This window comes from Ranitomeya imitator, chromosome 1 (genome assembly GCF_032444005.1).
Source record: "Ranitomeya imitator isolate aRanImi1 chromosome 1, aRanImi1.pri, whole genome shotgun sequence".
In the NCBI taxonomy this organism is placed as follows: domain Eukaryota; kingdom Metazoa; phylum Chordata; class Amphibia; order Anura; family Dendrobatidae; genus Ranitomeya; species Ranitomeya imitator.
This window is the reverse complement of record NC_091282.1, coordinates 1,191,841,773-1,191,859,936: the sequence shown is the minus strand read 5'-3', so window position 1 is coordinate 1,191,859,936 and position 18,164 is coordinate 1,191,841,773. Positions and strand designations below refer to the sequence as shown.

Here is an 18,164-nt window from a genome sequence, read left to right as displayed (position 1 = left end):
ATTCTACAGACAAACTTGCATTGGGATGAACAATATGTTTTGCGGATTTTGCCCATGACTTTACCTGCAACAAATAAGACTACAACATGTTTTTCTCCTGTAACTGGTAAAGTGCAGATTATCGCAGAGAGTATAAGCAAGGTTTTTGATTCACATCAACGCGTTTTTCAGCACCTGCGCCTTTCTCAATGTGAAGAAAACAAATGGCGACTGAAATGACAAAAATGACAGCAAAAACCACCGGCGCTGAAATGCATTGGTGCAAAAAAAAACCTTTTGCTTATATTCTCCAGATTTTATCTTTTCCGTGAGTGCAAACAGCACATCGTGATAATCTCCGGTTTGCCAAACTGCTATCCGGACGATATTCTCCTCCACCCATGGAGATGCAGCTACAGCACATCAGGGTTCTACAGCTGTTGGGTCCATACATAACCCTTACAGGTGAGCGCCACCATCATCCTCACCCCCATTTCATTCCTTACGGTACTGTCCTATCTGTAGGCGTTTGTCCCATCCAGATCTTCCCAATTTCTACCATAACTCAGTCATCATTTTTGACATTTATTATTATTATTATTATTATTTATTTATATAGCACCATTGATTCCATGGTGCTGTACATGAGAAGGGGTTACATACAAGTTACAGATATCACTTACAGTACGCAAACTAACAATGCCAGACTGATACAGAGGGGCGAGGACCCTGCTTTTGGAGGCTTAGATTCTACAGGATGGTGGGGATGGAGACAATAGGTTGGGGGTTGCAGGAGCTCCGGTGTTGGTGAGGCGGTAGCTTCAGTAGTGATGAGGAGGCAGCGGGGTCAGTGCAGGCTGTAGGCTTTCCTGAAGAGATGGGATTTCAGGTTCCGTCTGAAGGATCCGAATGTGGTTGATAGTCGGACGTGTTGGGGTAAAGAATTCCAGAGGATGGGGGATATTCGGGAGAAGTCTTGGAGGCGGTTGGGTGAGGAGCGAATAAGTGTGGAGGAGAGAAGGAGGTCTTGGGAGGACCAGAGATTACGTGAGGAAAGATATCGGTAGATTAGTTCAGAGATATATGGAGGAGACAGGTTGTGAATGGCTTTGTAGGTCAGTATTAGTAATTTGAACTGGATACGCTGAGGGAATGGGAGCCAGTCAAGAGATGAATTAGTCGGGCAGCAGAGTTAAGGATGGACTGGAGAGGTGCAAGGGTGTTAGCAGAGAGGCCACAGAAAAGGATGTTGCAGTAGTCAAGGCGGGAGATGATGAGGGCATGCACAAGCATTTTAGTAGATTGACGGTTGAGTTAAGGACGGATTCTGGAGATATTTTTGAGCTGGAGGCGACAGGAGGTGGAAAGAGCTTGGATGTGTGGTTTGAAGGACAGGGCAGAGTCGAAGGTTACTCCAAGGCAGCGGACTTCCGGTACGGGGGAAAGCATGATGTCTTTGATTGCGATAGATAGGACAGGTAAGGAAGATTTACAATGACATGTAGTAAAATCTGTTGGGTTTGGGTTCCATGTTGAATTTTTGGGCCACAATTACAACACTATTCGATCACTGTACATCCCAAGGTGACACATTATTGGAGTACAGGGGGCATATAGGAAAAAGCATTGCATCGTGCCGTACCCATGATGTGTATTGCTTATAACCTGACATTGCTGATGCTCCTATGTCAGACTTTCTTTCAGAGTATAGTAATATTCTCTTCCAGCTAATTCTCCCTTTTTGATATTTCAGGAATCCCTGTGGCCCTGTTTGTTTGGGTTTATCCTGATTCCTGCGGCGTTACAAGTTGTGCTTTTGCCATTTTTTCCTGAAAGTCCTCGATATCTTTTACTTGAAAAGCAAGATACGAAGAGAGCTGAAAAAGGTAAGTCTTCCTAAGATGTAGTGCTAATGTGATGTGTCAGAGGCATGTAGGTAATCAGATTCTTCTCCTCGTGCTGTCATGACAACTGTTACGAGAAGGGACAAGTACACTTTATTTCTCACTTCATAATAAAAAAAACTGCAAGAAAACTTAAAGGAACACTAAACCGAAAAATGATTTTTTTTTAAGAAGAAATCTAGTAGTCCTCACTATTTGTAGTCTACGACATTTTCTGCATCATCCTGAATCAGACAGTCTTGTAGAAAGAAGACTGAGAAATTCAGAGATTACTCTCTGCTGATCTGTTCCATCTCCGGTCAGTAGTCACCGGAAGCCACACCTCCTTAGGTGAGAGGCGGAGCTTAGCAATCTCATGCGATCTTTATATTTTTCTTTTATATTTACCTGTTTTAATTGCAAAATGAGAGAAAACCGGATCAAAGAAAAGGAGGTGATTAAAGGGGTTTTCCAGGATTAATTATTTTTTATTCCTTGGCTTGACCAGTAAAAAAGTTGCAAAATAAGCTGTACTTACACACTGATTGTCCTGCACTGCCTCTCTGCTGCTGCATCCGCAATGCCAACACTACCCCACACGTGACAGCCAATCAGCTGTCTAGTACCGACTATCAGTCAATGGCTCCAGTGGTCACATGTGCTGAAATTGTGGTAGAACCTCAAGAGGCTTGTCAAACAAGATGGTAGGCAGAAGTGGAAAAGCAGTGCTTGATCTGAGGAAAGTGGAATGAGTGTAGCTTATTTTATTATATTTACTGTGGGCAAGGCAGGGAACAAAAAATAATTACTTGTTTTGAAAACCCCTTTAAGAGATGAACTGATGACATATATTTATACATTTTTTAATATATCTGTGCTTCTTGTTCCCTGAAAGAGGTTTTCCAGTTGGGTTAAATAAGGATATTTTGATCCAGACTAAAATAATAAACATATTTGTATAATAGTTCACTTTTTACTATTTTGCTGCTTCAAAGTTCCTTTAAGGCCACGCTTACATCTGGTTAGAGAAAATGCGAGTGTACATTTTTTTTCTCGTCTAAACATCCGTATGACATCCACATACTATAAGATTTTAACATCTTTTACATAATGTAAATTAAACTTAGTTAAGAAAACTAATAAAGTAATTATAAAGATATACATAGATGATAGAAAGAGATTAGCAATATAATCTACTATATAATTGTCTAAGGGTCACTTCCGTCTTTCTGTCTGTCTGTAACGGAAATCCCAAGTCGCTGATTGGTCGCGACAAAACAACCGCGACCAATCAGCGACGGGCACAGTCCGGCGGCAAAATGGCCGCTCCTTACTCCCCGCAGTCAGTGCCCGCTCCATAATTCCCTCCAGTCAGCGCTCACACAGGGTTAATGGCAGCGTTAACGGACCGCGTTATGCCGTGGTGTAACGCACTCCGTTAACGCTGCTATTAACCCTGTGTGACCAACTTTTTACTATTGATGCTGCCTATGCAGCATCAATAGTAAAAAGATCTAATGTTAAAAATAATTAAAAAAATAAAATATAGTTATATACTCACCCTCCGTCGGCCCCTCGGATCCAGAACAGGCCTTTCTCGCTCCTCATGACGCCCCGGTGACCGCTCCATGCATTGCGGTCTCGCGAGATGATGATGCACTCTTGGGATCAGAGCGCACGAGGAGCATCGGTAAACGCTTCGCCTGGATCTGGGGCCCAACGGAAGGTGAGTATATAACTATTTTTTATTTTAATTCTTTTTTTTAACAGGGATATGATGCCCACATTACTATATACTATGTGGGCTGTGCAATATACTATGGGGGCTGTGCAATATACTACGTGGGCTGTGCAATATACTACGTGGGCTGTGCAATATACTATGTGGGCTGTGTTATACACTACATGGGCTGTGTTATATACTGCATGTGTGGGCTGTTATATACTGCGTGAGCTATGTTATATGCTACGTGGGCTGTTATAAACTATGTGGCTGTGTTATATGCTATGTAGGCTGTTATACACTCCGTGGGCTGTGCTATATACTACGTGGCTGTGCTATATACTCCGTGGGCTGTGTTATATACTACGTGGGCTGTGCTATATACTGTTGTGAATTCTGCTCTTGGGCTCCCTCCGGTGGCTATGAGTGGTAGTGCTGCTGTCTTTGGATCGCAGCATTTATCAGGTGTGTCCACTTATTGCAATTTGGACTGGGCTATTTAGTCTTGCTTGACCCTTTAGTCAGTGCCAGTTGTCCATTGTTTTTGGAGGATTCACATCCCTGACTGGTCTCTCCTGTTTTGCTGTTCTTTTCAACAAAGATTAAGTTCTGGCTTTGTTTTTGCTGTCCACATGCTGTGGGCCTTATAGTTCTGTGCATTTTCATGTTTTGTCTTGTTCAGCTTTGTCTGTGTAAGGATTCTTTGCAGCCAAGCTGTATCTCTGGAGATGCAGATATACCCTCCATGTCTTTAGTCAGATGTGGAGATTTGTATTTTCTGTGGTGGATATTTTCTAGCGTTTTAATACTGACCACATAGTACTCTGTCCTATTCTATCTTTTTAGCTAGAAAGGCCTCCTTTGCTAAATCCTGATTTCAGTCTGCGTATGTCATTTCCCTCTCCTCTCACAGTCAATATTTGTGGGGGGCTGTCTATCCTTTGGGGATTTTCTCTGAGGCAAGATAGTTTTCCCGTTTCTATCTTTAGGGGAAGTTAGTCCTTAGGCTGTGTCGAGGTGTCTAGGGAGTGTTAGGTGCATCCCACGGCTACTTCTAGTTGCGGTGCTAAGTTCGGGGTCTGCGGTCAGTACAGGTACCACCTTCTCCAGAGTATGTCACATGCTGCTCCTAGGCCACCAGATCATAACAATATACTACGTGGCTGTGCTATATACTTTGTGGCTGTGCAATATACTACGTGGCTGTGCTATGTACTACGTGGCTGGCCGCGAGCAATCAGCGACAGGCGAAGTCCGGCTGCGAATTGGCGTGGGATTTGAACCACGCTTCGCTAATTGGTCGCGCCCGGCCGGCCGAATCCTGTGTATTCAATGTATTATTCTAATATCTTCATAAATAAACTACATACATATTCTAGAATACCCGATGCGTTAGAATCGGGCTACCATCTAGTAGATTATAAATAGCTAGAAACCTAGATAGATAACAGATAAAATAGATACCATATTTTTCGCTTTATAAGATGTACCTGATTATAAGACGCACCCCCCAATTTGGTGAAGAAAAAGAGAAAAAAAATATTTTTTTATGTTAAGTGGGGGTCTGCCTTATAATGCCAATGTCCATCTTACAAATCATATGTCCATCATCCTGATATCTATATAACCCCCATCCTTGTGCTGGCACATGCCCCCCCCCATGCTGCTGGCAGGCACATGCCCCCCCCGGTCACTGTATGCCCCCTGTGCTGCTGGCAGGCACATGCCCCCCAGTCACTATGTGCCCCCTGTGCTGCTGACAGGCACATGCCCCCCTGGTCACTATATGCCCCCTGTGCTGCTGGCAGGCACATGCCCCCCTGGTCATTATATGCTCCCCTGTGCTGCTGGCAGGCACATGCCCCCCTGGTCATTATATGCCCCCCTGTGCTGTTGGCATGCAACTGGCCTCCCGGTCACTATATGCCCCCCTGTACTGCTGACAGGCACACGCCCCCCTGGTCACTATATGCCCCCCTGTGCTGCTGGCAGGTACCTGCCCCCGGTCACTATATGCCCCCCTGTGCTGCTGACAGGCACATGCCCCCCTGGTCACTATATGTCCCCCTGTGCTGCTGATAGGCACATGCTTCCCCCCGGTCACTATATGCCCCCTTGTGCTGCTGACAGGCACATGCCCCCCCACGGTCACTATATGCCCCCCTGTGCTGCTGGCAGGCACATGCCCCCCTGTGCTGCTGGCAGGCACATCCCCCCCATGGTAACTATACGCCCACCCTGTGCTGCCAGCAGGCACATGACCCCCCCAGTCACTATATGCCCCCTTGTGCTGCTGACAGGCACATGCCCCCCCACGGTCACTATATGCCCCCCTGTGCTGCTGGCAGGCACATGCCCCCCTGGGTCACTCTATGCCCCCCTGTGCTGCTTGCAGGAACATGCCCCCCAGGTCACAATATGCCCCCTGTGCTGGAAGGCACATGCCCCCTGGTCACAATATGCCCCCCTGTGCTGCTGGCAGGCACATCCCCCCCATGGTAACTATACGCCCACCCTGTGCTGCCAGCAGGCACATGACCCCCCCAGTCACTATATGTCCCCTATGCTGCTGGCAGGCACATGATAAAATAACAAACACTTAACTCACCTTCCGATGATGTGCTCCTAGCTCCTCGGTTGTGCTTCCTGTTTCCTAGGCATTGGATCATGTGACCTGGGCACACAGTGATGTCAGCACTGTGCTGTGCCAATCACATGATCGGATGTCAGCACAGACACAGGAAGCAGTGGCACAACCGAGGAGCTGGGAGCACAGAGCCATTATCGGAAGGTGAGTTAAGTGTTTGTGATTTTATCATGTGCCTGCCAGCAGCACAGGGGGCATATAAGAGTGACCGGGGGGCCATATCCATGATGGGAAGGGGGGAGAGAAAGGCACATGCAGTATTTGCTGCTCCCCTGTCAACCAACTCGTGCAGCTTCAGCACCGATATGATGGACAGCGGGTGCAGGGAATATTACATGAGGCTAATGAGCGGGAGCACGTGACCTCCCGCTGTCTCTGCAGCCTGCAGCCAGCCCAGCCCAATCCAGCCCCATGACACCACTCCAGAGCCACCGCCCCTCCTCCTCTACAGCACAGCAGACAGATTATAGATTATAAGACGCACCCCCAACTTTCCCCCAAAATTTGGGGAAACAAAGAGCATCTTATAAAATGAAAAATACAGTATGTGTGTGTATATATATACATACATATATATATATATATATCCCTTGTAGATATATAATTTTACAAGTCCACCTACATATAATAAACTTGCACCCTTTAGTGCCTTTCATGTGGCACTAACGAGTGTTTAGCTTTGTTTATCAAAATAATAATAAATAAATAATAAAAAAACGACATGATTATTTTGATAACCAGTAAAGGTAAAGCAAACAGCTGTGAGATGTTATTATCAGGCTGGGAAGGTCCATGGTTAATGGTCCTTCCCAGTCTAAACATACTAGCCTGCAGCGGTCCCAGAAGTGGAGCATTTGTGGCGCTTTGCCCTGCTCTCTCTGCTTAAAAACGAACATTGGACTTACCAGCGATGAGCTCAGGTATATGAGCGGCTATCGGTTGAAATCCTTTTCATATCTAATCCTATTGATCCTCATGGAGGTGATGGAGAGCAGCACCTTGTTATCTGCCGCAGAAGGTAAAGTTGTAGGAGATTAGAAAAAGATTTATTCTTGTCCTTTGGTTGTGTCTGGTATCACTCGCATGAGACGGAATACCAATACTAATACAATCCATGGATAGTTGTGATACTCTAGAGTTTAAGGAGGTCGGGTAAAAGCTACAATAGACCTCTTAGACCTAATCTATGGTCATCTATGATTAGCATAATATCACCTATTTCTTTCTATAAACTTATCACTAAAATAAATCTATTCACAAGTGGGAGAGATTTGGTTAGTAGTGGAAAATAGGCGAAGGGAAATCAATTTATTCGGCTGCTCTCCCCATTTCAATCAGCAAAAAACAGAAGCTGTGAATGGAAGTAAGATGAGGCTGGTAGACAGTGATGATAGATGTGCCAACAAGCTCCATGATCTCTACATTAAAGGGATTGTCCATTTCAGGAAATCTTTTTTGTAAGAACTCCCCCCCTTCAAGCAATAATGATGACAGAGTATTCTTCTGTTGGTAGTCCCTCATAGATTATCTGTGAGGGAACCCATTGGTAAGTGCGAAATTTCCCTGTCACGGTGGAGAATCCACCTAGTGTTCTCTATGGCTCGCACCTCACTGTCAGCGTCATGTTTCTGGATTCGAACCCTTGATCCTGTGGTCGGCATTTCTTTCCGCTAAGCCACAACAGTCATCTCTATGTCCAAAGGCGACATTTACGCCAGAAACATGTCAGAGATGAGAGCTTGAACAGTCTGAATTTTTTTTTTAATGGATCCCTAAAGCTGGTTTCACATTGGCGTTTTTTCGGGTGCGTTTTTGCGGTAAAAAACGCAAAAAAAGCATGGTGAAAAAATGCATGTAAACGCGTGTAAACGCTGCGTTTTTTTGACGCATGCGTTTTTGCATGTGGTGAAAAAAACGCGGCGTTTAACCGCGTTTACATGCGTTTTTTCATGAGTTTGCATTTTTTAAACGCATGCAGAAAAATGTGTGACAACTGCCAATCATCAAAATAAAGTAAAAAACCCACTATAAACAGAAATAGTTAGGGTTAGGGTTAGGGGTAGGGTTAGGGGTAGGGATCATAACCCTAACCCTAAAGGGATCCTACCCCTAACCCTACCCCTAACCCTAACCCTAAGGGATCCTAACCCTAACCCTAACCCTACCCCTAACCCTACCCCTAACCCTAACCCTAAGGGATCCTAACCCTAACCCTACCCCTAACCCTACCCCTAACCCTAACCCTACCCCTACCCCTAACCCTAACCATAAAGGGATTATGGTTAGGGTTAGGGTTAGGATCCCTTAGGGTTAGGGGTAGGGTTAGGGTTAGGGGTAGGGTTAGGGTTAGGATCCCTTAGAGTTAGGGGTAGGGTTAGGGGTAGGGTTAGGTTCCCTTTATCACCTTTATGCTGGGGGGTGGCATATCAGTGTGTTTTCTGGTTTTTTAATAAAAAAACGCATGCGTTTTTTACCGCAAAAACGCATGCACCAAAAAACGCATGCGTCCCCATTGACTCCAATGTATTTTTTGACCCAAAAAAACCGCATGAAAACGCATGCGTTTTTTTTTGGTCCAAAAAACGCTTCTAAAAATACTACAAGTAGCATTTCAGAAAATGAACGCATGCAGTAAAAAAACGCATGCGTCAAAAAACGCGACCAAACGCGTACACAAAAAAACGCATGCGTTTTCAATGTTAAATATAGGAAAAAAAAAATGCATGCGTTTTTTTGAAAAAAAACCCTGCAGACAAAAACTCAAGTGTGAAACCACCCTAATAAAGAAGTTATTTTATTTTACACAAGTGGATCTACCTGCTATGTTTTTCCCTCTAAGTCATGTAGGATTGTCCTTACTCCAAAATATTGTGTCATCACATCAGTCGTCCAATTCCGGATGACAGGTCTAATGTGAAATCGGTAGAAATAATCCATGGGGAAGTGAGCACCCAATAAGAAATGAGTTTGCATCTCCACCAGTATTCATACTAAGCATCTTCAGTCCATTTTCAGCCATATTGTAATACATTTTGTCTGCGTATGGAGAGATTTAAAAAATGTATGGCATCAACACATCGAATAGCAAGACTGCTGTTCACAATAAAAAAAAAAGGAAAGCTGTTTTTTGTATTTTTTTCCAGACTCTTTTGCTTTGTCTTCTTGGGCTTCTTTCACACTTCAGTTGTTTGGCGTCAGTCTGCTCCGACATAGTGAGGATCGACGGATCTGTCACAAATGTTGAGAAAACGGTTCTAAAGGATCTGTTTTTTTGACGGATCCGTTACTTGGGGGTTGTCTGGGAAAAGTATCTACTTTTTGGAGCATGCGCAATTAAAAAAGCGGATTGAGGCGACGGATCCGCCAAATGACGGTCGCGACGGATCCGATGCCCATAGGCGGCCATTCTATGGAATGGTGGACGTGACGGATCCGTCGCGAGCCGCCATTTCGGCGCAGACAAAAAAACGTTATAATGTCCGTCAATGTCTAGATGACGTCCGCCAAATCTCGACGGATCCGTCACATGGCGGATGGAACGGACGACCATCCACCACAATTCGTCGCTAATGTATGTCTATGGGAAAATAGCGGATCTGCCAAAAAAAATGGCAGAACCGCTATTTGAGGAAAATGGCGGTTTCAGACTGACGCCAAAAGACTGAAGTGTGGTCTGTTAGGTCTCGAGTTCCCGCTTCTGCACAGGGGGAATCTCGAGCCATCTCCGCTGTGGTCTCCCATTCTTATCCAGCCGCAGTGGAGTCTGCTCAGCAGGGACGTCGGTCCCAGCGTCTTGCTCGGTCTCGCTCTGTACGGAGAGTTACTGCTGCTTCTTCAGCTTCTGCCATTAAAGCCAGTGCTGGTCAGCAGCGAGCGGACTTCTCTGGGACTAAGTCCTTGTCTGCACACACTGAGCATGCCCAGGGCAAGATCTCCCGTTGGAGATCGAGGGTCATGTGCTCAGGCTCTGCAGCACATTCCATTGGTCCTCTTGGCAGGTCTTGGAAGGGCAAAGTTTCTATGGCCACTTCCTGTGCTGCAACTATATAAACTGCGCATGACCGCACGGCCATGCGCTAGTGTACATTTGCATACGTGTGTTTGTTGTGAGTGCAAGTCGTCCTTGGATACCCCTACCCTATTGAATGTCTGTTCGCGGAAGGTGTATGGTTGCTATCTAGCGCCCGACTTATCCTACAGCATGAATCACACATTACAGCATCCAGTTGCTGTGACCGCCAGTACAGCGCCGTGCACTTCCTCTGTGCTTTCCTTACCCAAGCCTGGGTGGTTAGTGGCGTTCGTCAGTGCGGCACTGCATGCACTCTTGTGCCTTAATATTGTTATTCAGTTTCCTTACACACCCAGTTGCGGTGTTGTGCCAGCAAGGGTCTAATCGGACTTCAATCCTAGTTGGGGTTGAGTTCGCTGACTACTTGCTCGCGCTCTATGTGCGGTACCGCGATCCTGTGACGCAACAGGATCACTTCCTTCACGCTGGGTGAAGTTTAACCCACGTGTGTATACTTATGAGTACCGCCATATAGTCCGTCATTACTTGGCAGCAGGTTCCATCTCTGCACGGTGGACCCCGGGCTGCAAACGCACCATACTCTATCTGTCTTATTATTTGGTGCGTTCCGCTAGCCCTAACATTACACTAGCGCCAGGGTCTGGCTAGTAATGACGGACAAACAGCAATCCTTGCGGTATATCCAGCAGCTGGAGGGTAGGTAGGCGGCTCTTGAGAGCGCAACCTCAGCTGTGGATGTTACCGCAGTTGCTGTACAGGCTGCTAGCGTGGCTGCAGCAACCCTGTCCATTGCCACCCCTGCTCCGACATTTTCTCGCCTCCCGCTGCCAGAAAAATTTTCTGGAGATAGCAAATCTTGTAGGGGATTTGTGAGTCAGTGCTCTATTCACCTCGAGCTCCTGGCTGCACGTTTTCCCACAGAGCGGGCTAAGGTGGGATTTATAGTGTCTCTCTTGTCGGACAGGGCGTTGGAATGGGCTACGCCGCTGTGGGAGCGTGGCGATCATGTGGTGCAGAGTGCTTCGCTGTTTCTGAGCACTCTGAAACAGGTCTTTTTAGGACCTCAAGTCACCCATGATACTGCGCTCCAACTGCTGGCATTAACTCAGGGTGAGTCCTTGGTCAGTCATTTTGCCGTCCAATTCCGCACTTTAGCTTCTGAGCTGGATTGGTCGGATAAAGCTCTTATCCCCATATTTTGGAGGGGCCTGGCTGACCACGTTAAGGACGCTCTGGCCACTAGGGAGATTCCTGCCACACTGGAGGAGTTAATAACTGTCTCCACTCGAATTGACCTCCGTTTTAACGAGCGGAGGTTAGAGCGAGCCCAGTGTAGGCAGAGGTTTCGGCTGGCTCCTACCTTCGCCAAACCTCTGGAATCTCCGGTCCTGGTTCCTGAGTCACATGAGGCCAGGGATATGTCACAAGCGGGATCTAAGTCCCGGACCGCTTGTGCACTCAAGGTCTGTCATGTTTGCCAGCAGTCAGGACATCTAGCCACCAGATGTTCTCAGCGGTCGAGGAAACGTCAGCGTCTAGTGGTAGTAGGTGGAGGTACACTAGACACGGCGACGTTTGCCTCTAAATTGTCCTTTAAGGGGACAATTACTATAGGCTCATTCTCCCACTCGGTAGAGCTCTGCGTGGATTCTGGGGCGGAGGGCAATTTTATGTCTTCTGCCTTCGCCCAATGTCACGCAATACCCCTGGTTATGCTAGCTCAACCAGTAACGGTACGAGTGGTGAATGGGTCGACACTGCCCTCACAGATAACACACCAGACCATCCCTTTTACTCTGTCCATGTCGCCATCTCATCAGGAGATTATATCTCTGCTCGTCATTCCTGAGGGAATTGATGAGGTCCTGTTGGGAATACCTTGGCTACGGTACCACTCTCCTCATATCGAGTGGTCCTCTGGCAGAATCCTGGGATGGGGCGAATCTTGTGGGGGTAGGTGTCAGAGGGAGTGCGTTCAGGTTGCTACTACAGAGGTACCCGCAGATCTTTCCTCTCTCCCCAAGCAGTATTGGTCTTATGCAGACGTGTTCTCCAAAAAGGCGGCGGAGATCCTTCCGCCCCATTGCCCCTATGACTGTCCTATTGATCTCTTGCCTGGTGCTGAGCCTCCCCGGGGTCGGGTCTATCCGCTATCTCTCCCGGAGACGGAGGCAATGTCACAGTACATCCAGGAAAATCTGGCAAGAGGATTCATTAGGAAGTCAGTGTCACCTGCTGGGGCAGGGTTCTTCTTCGTGCAGAAGAAGAATGGGGAATTGCGTCCATGCATAGACTACAGGGATCTTAATGCCATCACTGTTAAAAATAAGTATCCTTTGCCCTTGATATCTGAGCTCTTTGATAGGCTTCGGGGAGCAAGGGTATTTACTAAACTAGATCTGCGGGGTGCTTACAACCTGATTCGCATCCGTGAGGGGGACGAATGGAAGACGGCTTTTAACACCAGGGATGGGCACTATGAATATCTGGTGATGCCCTTCGGGCTCTGTAATGCCCCAGCCGTTTTCCAAGACTTTGTGAACGATATCTTCCGGGATATGCTTTCCACCTCGGTCGTAGTCTATCTGGATGATATTCTCATCTACTCTCCAGATATTGACTCCCACCGGAGAGATGTTTGCAAAGTCTTAGACCTCCTACGGGCAAACTCCCTCTATGCCAAGTTGGAGAAATGTAAGTCCTTACCTTTCCTAGGCTACATCATCTCAGCCCAGGGATTGGCTATGGATCCTGCCAAACTACAGGCTGTGATGGACTTGCAGGAACCCCATTCTCTTAAAGCGGTGCAGCGCTTTATGGGGTTCATTAATTATTATCGCCAGTTCATTCCGCACTTCTCAACTTTGGTAGCTCCCTTGGTTGCCCTCACCAAGAAGGGGGCGAATCCCAAATTGTGGTCTGAGGAGGTCTCCAAGGCCTTTAACTCTATAAAGTCACACTTCGCTAGCGCTCCCATCCTACATCGCCCCGATGTTGATAAGCCATTTATCATGGAGGTGGATGCCTCTTCTGTTGGTGCTGGAGCAGTCCTCTTCCAAAAGGATGCTCAAGGTCGGAAGCATCCTTGCTTCTTTTTCTCCAAGACCTTCTCACCAGCAGAGAGGAATTATTCCATCGGGGACAGGGAGTTGCTAGCCATGAAGTTGGCTTTCTCGGAGTGGAGACATCTCTTGGAGGGAGCACGTTTTCCCTTCCAAGTCTTCACAGACCATAAAAATTTGGTGTACCTGCAGACAGCCCAGCGGTTGAATTCTCGCCAGGCCAGATGGTCCTTATTCTTCTCCCGGTTTCATTTCACCCTCCATTTTCTTTCTGGGGAGAAGAACATTCGGGCCGACGCTCTCTCTCGCTCCGTTGTGTCATCTGCGGAGGAGGAGGAGGAGCCTCGGCTTATTGTCCCCACCGAGAGCTTGAGAACTGTGGCCCCGGTTTCGCTAGAGTCTGTGCCTCCGGGCAAGACTTTTGTACCATCCAGTTTGCGACCGGAGGTTCTCTCTTGGGCACACTCGTCCAGGGTGGGTGGACATTTTGGTACCAAAAGGACATCTGAGTTACTGGCGAGGACATACTGGTGGCCGCATATGGCTCGTGATGTCGCAGAGTATGTTTGGGCGTGTGTCTCTTGTGCCAAGAACAAGACTCCTCGGCAACGGCCAGCTGGTTTGCTTTATCCTCTGCCGGTGGCGGACAGGCCCTGGGAGATGGTCGGGATGGACTTTGTGGTGGGCTTACCCAAGTCTCGTAACTGCACCATTATCTGGGTGATCACCGACCATTTTTCCAAAATGGTGCACTTGGTGCCTCTTCCACGGCTACCTTCTGCACGGGCGTTGGCTGTCTTGTTCGTCAAGCATATCTTTCGCCTACATGGTATGCCAGACAAAATTGTTAGTGACCGGGGTCCCCAGTTTGCGTCTCGATTCTGGAGAGAGCTTTGTCGTCTACTCAGTATTGAGTTGAATCTCTCTTCGGCATATCATCCCGAGACGAATGGGTTGGTAGAGAGGGCCAACCAGACCTTGGTCACATATTTACGACATTTTGTTTCTGCCAGGCAGGATGACTGGGCATCCTTGCTACCGTGGGCAGAGTTTGCACTTAACAATGCCGTAGCTGACTCCACCGGTCAGACTCCATTCCTCCTAAATTACGGCCAGCATCCGCGTGTTCCTGTGCCCATGCCTGTGTCTTCTGCTGACTCCAGTGTGGCAGACTGGGCTGTGGAGGCACGGGACATTTGGGACCGCATGCAGGATGCCATTCGGGCCTCCAAGGAGAGAATGAGGTCCTCCGCCGATGTTCATCGGCGCCCCGCTCCGACCTTTGCTCCTGGCGACTTGGTGTGGCTCTCCGCCCGTAACATCAGGCTGCGAGTTGAGTCCACTAAGTTTGCTCCTCGCTACTTGGGTCCCTTCAAGGTTCTCGAACAGGTTAATCCTGTGGTCTACCGCTTGGCTCTTCCTCCACGCTTGGGTATCACCGACACCTTTCATGTGTCCCTCTTGAAACCCGTATACATGTCCCGGTTTTCCGAGTCATCTGCCGGGACATCGGGTTCGTCTACGGACGATTACGAGGTGAACGCTATTTTGGGGTGCAAGGTGGTACGCGGCAAAAAGTTCTATCTGGTGGATTGGAAGGGTTATGGCCCAGAGGACAGGTCATGGGAGCCTGCTGAAAACATTTGGGCCCCACAGCTCATTGCTGCCTTCGAGCGTAGCGAGGCCCAAGGAGGGGGGGGCCCTAGGAGGGGGGGTAATGTTAGGTCTCGAGTTCCCGCTTCTGCACAGGGGGAATCTCGAGCCATCTCCGCTGCGGTCTCCCATTCTTATCCAGCCGCAGTGGAGTCTGCTCAGCAGGGACGTCGGTCCCAGCGTCTTGCTCGGTCTCGCTCTGTACGGAGAGTTACTGCTGCTTCTTCAGCTTCTGCCATTAAAGCCAGTGCTGGTCAGCAGCGAGCGGACTTCTCTGGGACTAAGTCCTTGTCTGCACACACTGAGCATGCCCAGGGCAAGATCTCCCGTTGGAGATCGAGGGTCATGTGCTCAGGCTCTGCAGCACATTCCATTGGTCCTCTTGGCAGGTCTTGGAAGGGCAAAGTTTCTGTGGCCACTTCCTGTGCTGCAACTATATAAACTGCGCATGACCGCACGGCCATGCGCTAGTGTACATTTGCATACGTGTGTTTGTTGTGAGTGCAAGTCGTCCTTGGATACCCCTTCCCTATTGAATGTCTGTTCGCGGAAGGTGTATGGTTGCTATCTAGCGCCCGACTTATCCTACAGCACAAATCACACATTACAGCGTCCAGTTGCTGTGACCGCCAGTACGGCGCCGTGCACTTCCTCTGTGCTTTCCTTACCCAAGCCTGGGTGGTTAGTGGCGTTCGTCAGTGCGGCACCGCATGCACTCTTGTGCCCTAATATTGTTATTTGGCTTCCTTACACACCCAGTTGCGGTGTTGTGCCAGCAAGGGTCTAATCGGACTTCAATCCTAGTTGGGGTTGAGTTCGCTGACTACTTGCTCGCGCTCTATGTGCGGTACCGCGATCCTGTGACGCAACAGGATCGCTTCCTTCACGCTGGGTGAAGTTTAACCCACGTGTGTATACTTATGAGTACCGCCATATAGTCCGTCATTACTTGGCAGCAGGTTCCATCTCTGCACGGTGGACCCCGGGCTGCGAACGCACCATACTCTATCTGTCTTATTATTTGGTGCGTTCCGCTAGCCCTAACATGGTCACTGCTGTAAAATCTTGCTAACCCCCATTACACTTTCCATTTTCCCTAAAATAATACAGATGCTGCCATGATCATAATCATGTATGACTTTATCACCCAAGAAGGTCAAACTATAGACACAAAGACAACTAACAATTCTCGGGGCAAAATTAATTAATTTAAACTAAATTAAATTTTAAATAAATTAATTTAGCTATAATTCAGCCTCTCTCACACAGAAGTGAGGAAGTAAAGAAACTCATCCATGTTAAAAAAAAAAATAAAAATAAAACTAAGAAACAGCAAAGAACACCAATTATTTTTATTCTTCATTAACCCATTACTTGCCAAATTAAAATTTTTACAAGTACGGATTTTTCAGAAAAAGGCGTCCCAATATTCAATTAAAAATGACAATGACATGATTTCCTATTTTGAAAACATTAATTTTACAAACACAACACAAAAAATTGGACCTAATTATAAAAATTATAAAATCTTAGTTGCTGGAAGCTAAAGATTAGGCGTCCCCAAAAAAGGACATTTGTAGATAATAGGTTAAAAAACGTATAAACTGAGGTTTGTGTCCGTAGAAATTCTTTAGTCGATGAATGGCACTCCTTAGTTAATTATCGATTGACGCTATGAGGCTTGATGGAGCTAAATTCATTGTCCGCTATCTCATGGCAAAACACCACATTGATAAGTACATCTTAGCACAATAAAATATATGCAAAGGTACTTTAATGCTAAAAGAAAAGAGGGAAGAAGGTGGGGTAAGGAGGAGAGGATTAGGAAGGGGAAGAACTGGGAACTACTAGGTAAGTGGAGAAACTAACTACTAAGGTCCTACTAGTAAAACCGCATTCTGAGCCTAAGGAATCTGCAAACATTGAATATATGCATTTAAACTATATTACCGCTTTATAGACTATAATCATAAATTTGAGGCATTTAAAACACGATTTGATAAGGGAACCTCACTAGATGGGAGCCTAAACTAACAGACTTATTTATCTCCAGGGCTTAGATCTACAAATTTAAAGGGCCGGTTAGATTCAACTTAGCTCATTGTGCAGTTTTATTTACTTTTCCACTATAAAAACCCTCACTTTATTTCCAGCAGTTCAGACCATAAAATTTGATCCAAGTGTACCTCAAAATCAAAATAACAGTCAAAATTGTATATACTCCTCAATATTGAAATTGGAACATTGAAAAGGAATAGTTATACTATTAGTGAGGCTATGAGTGGTTGTCTGAGAAACTTTGTGTCATGCTTAGTACGCTTGAGAACATCATCAAGATCCACTGCTGGCAGCTTTTTGCAATTGACGACCAATGACGTCCAAGAAGTACATACTCGATAGGAAACAAGTCCAGAGACTCTATAGCAGAGGTCCCCAACTCCAGTCCTCAAGGCCCACCAACAGGTCATGTTTTCAGGATTTCCTTTGCATTGCACAGGTGATGCAATTATTACCTGGGCAAGACTAAGGAAATCCTGAAAACATGACCTGTTGGTGGGCCTTGAGGACTGGAGTTGGGGACCTCTGCTCTATAGGACATGGTAGCATGACCTGGTGATGAAAAATGGCTCCTGGGACACTTTGGAGAAATGGCCACATCAGTGGTTCTATCACCAAATCAATGTAATACTGAGCTGTTATTGTACATGCAATGAAGACTAAAGGGATCTGGCTACAATACATGACACCACCCCACATTATAATCCTGGGCGTAGGACTAGAGTAATTTCCCCTCATCTCTTCATGGCATTGTCCACGTGGTATTATCAGATTCGAAGAATGGTGCGTAGTTATACATTTTTGTACTGTAAGTGCACATATGAAGCCGAAGCCAAGAATCAGTGTCTACAGGTAGCAATGGAAGATGGAATGAAGATGTGTCCTCATCAGCGATGAGTCCTATTTTTGTTTGAGTACAATGGTAACTGGAGATTGTACTGGTGACCACATGAACAACTCCATCAGGAGGCCTTCACTACAATACATCAAAGTGTCCAAAAGTATGTTATCACTAGTGTTGAGCGATACCTTCCGATATCGGAAAGTATCGGTATCGGTTTGGATCGGCCGATATTCAAAAAATATCGGATATCGCCGATACCGATACCCGATCCCAATGCAAGTC

The 18,164-nt window shown here is 46.8% G+C and overlaps 1 protein-coding gene across 7 annotated transcripts in view; it reads left to right on the top strand.

Annotated features, from left to right (window-relative positions):
- Positions 1-18,164, top strand: part of SLC2A9 (solute carrier family 2 member 9) — a 574,319-nt gene that overhangs the window by 281,024 nt on the left and 275,131 nt on the right. For all 7 annotated transcript variants that reach the window (XM_069744845.1, XM_069744847.1, XM_069744851.1 and 4 more), the window contains one exon: positions 1,733-1,865. In XM_069744845.1, coding sequence (XP_069600946.1) covers positions 1,733-1,865 — 133 coding nt within the window. The remainder of the gene's footprint in view (positions 1-1,732; positions 1,866-18,164) is intronic.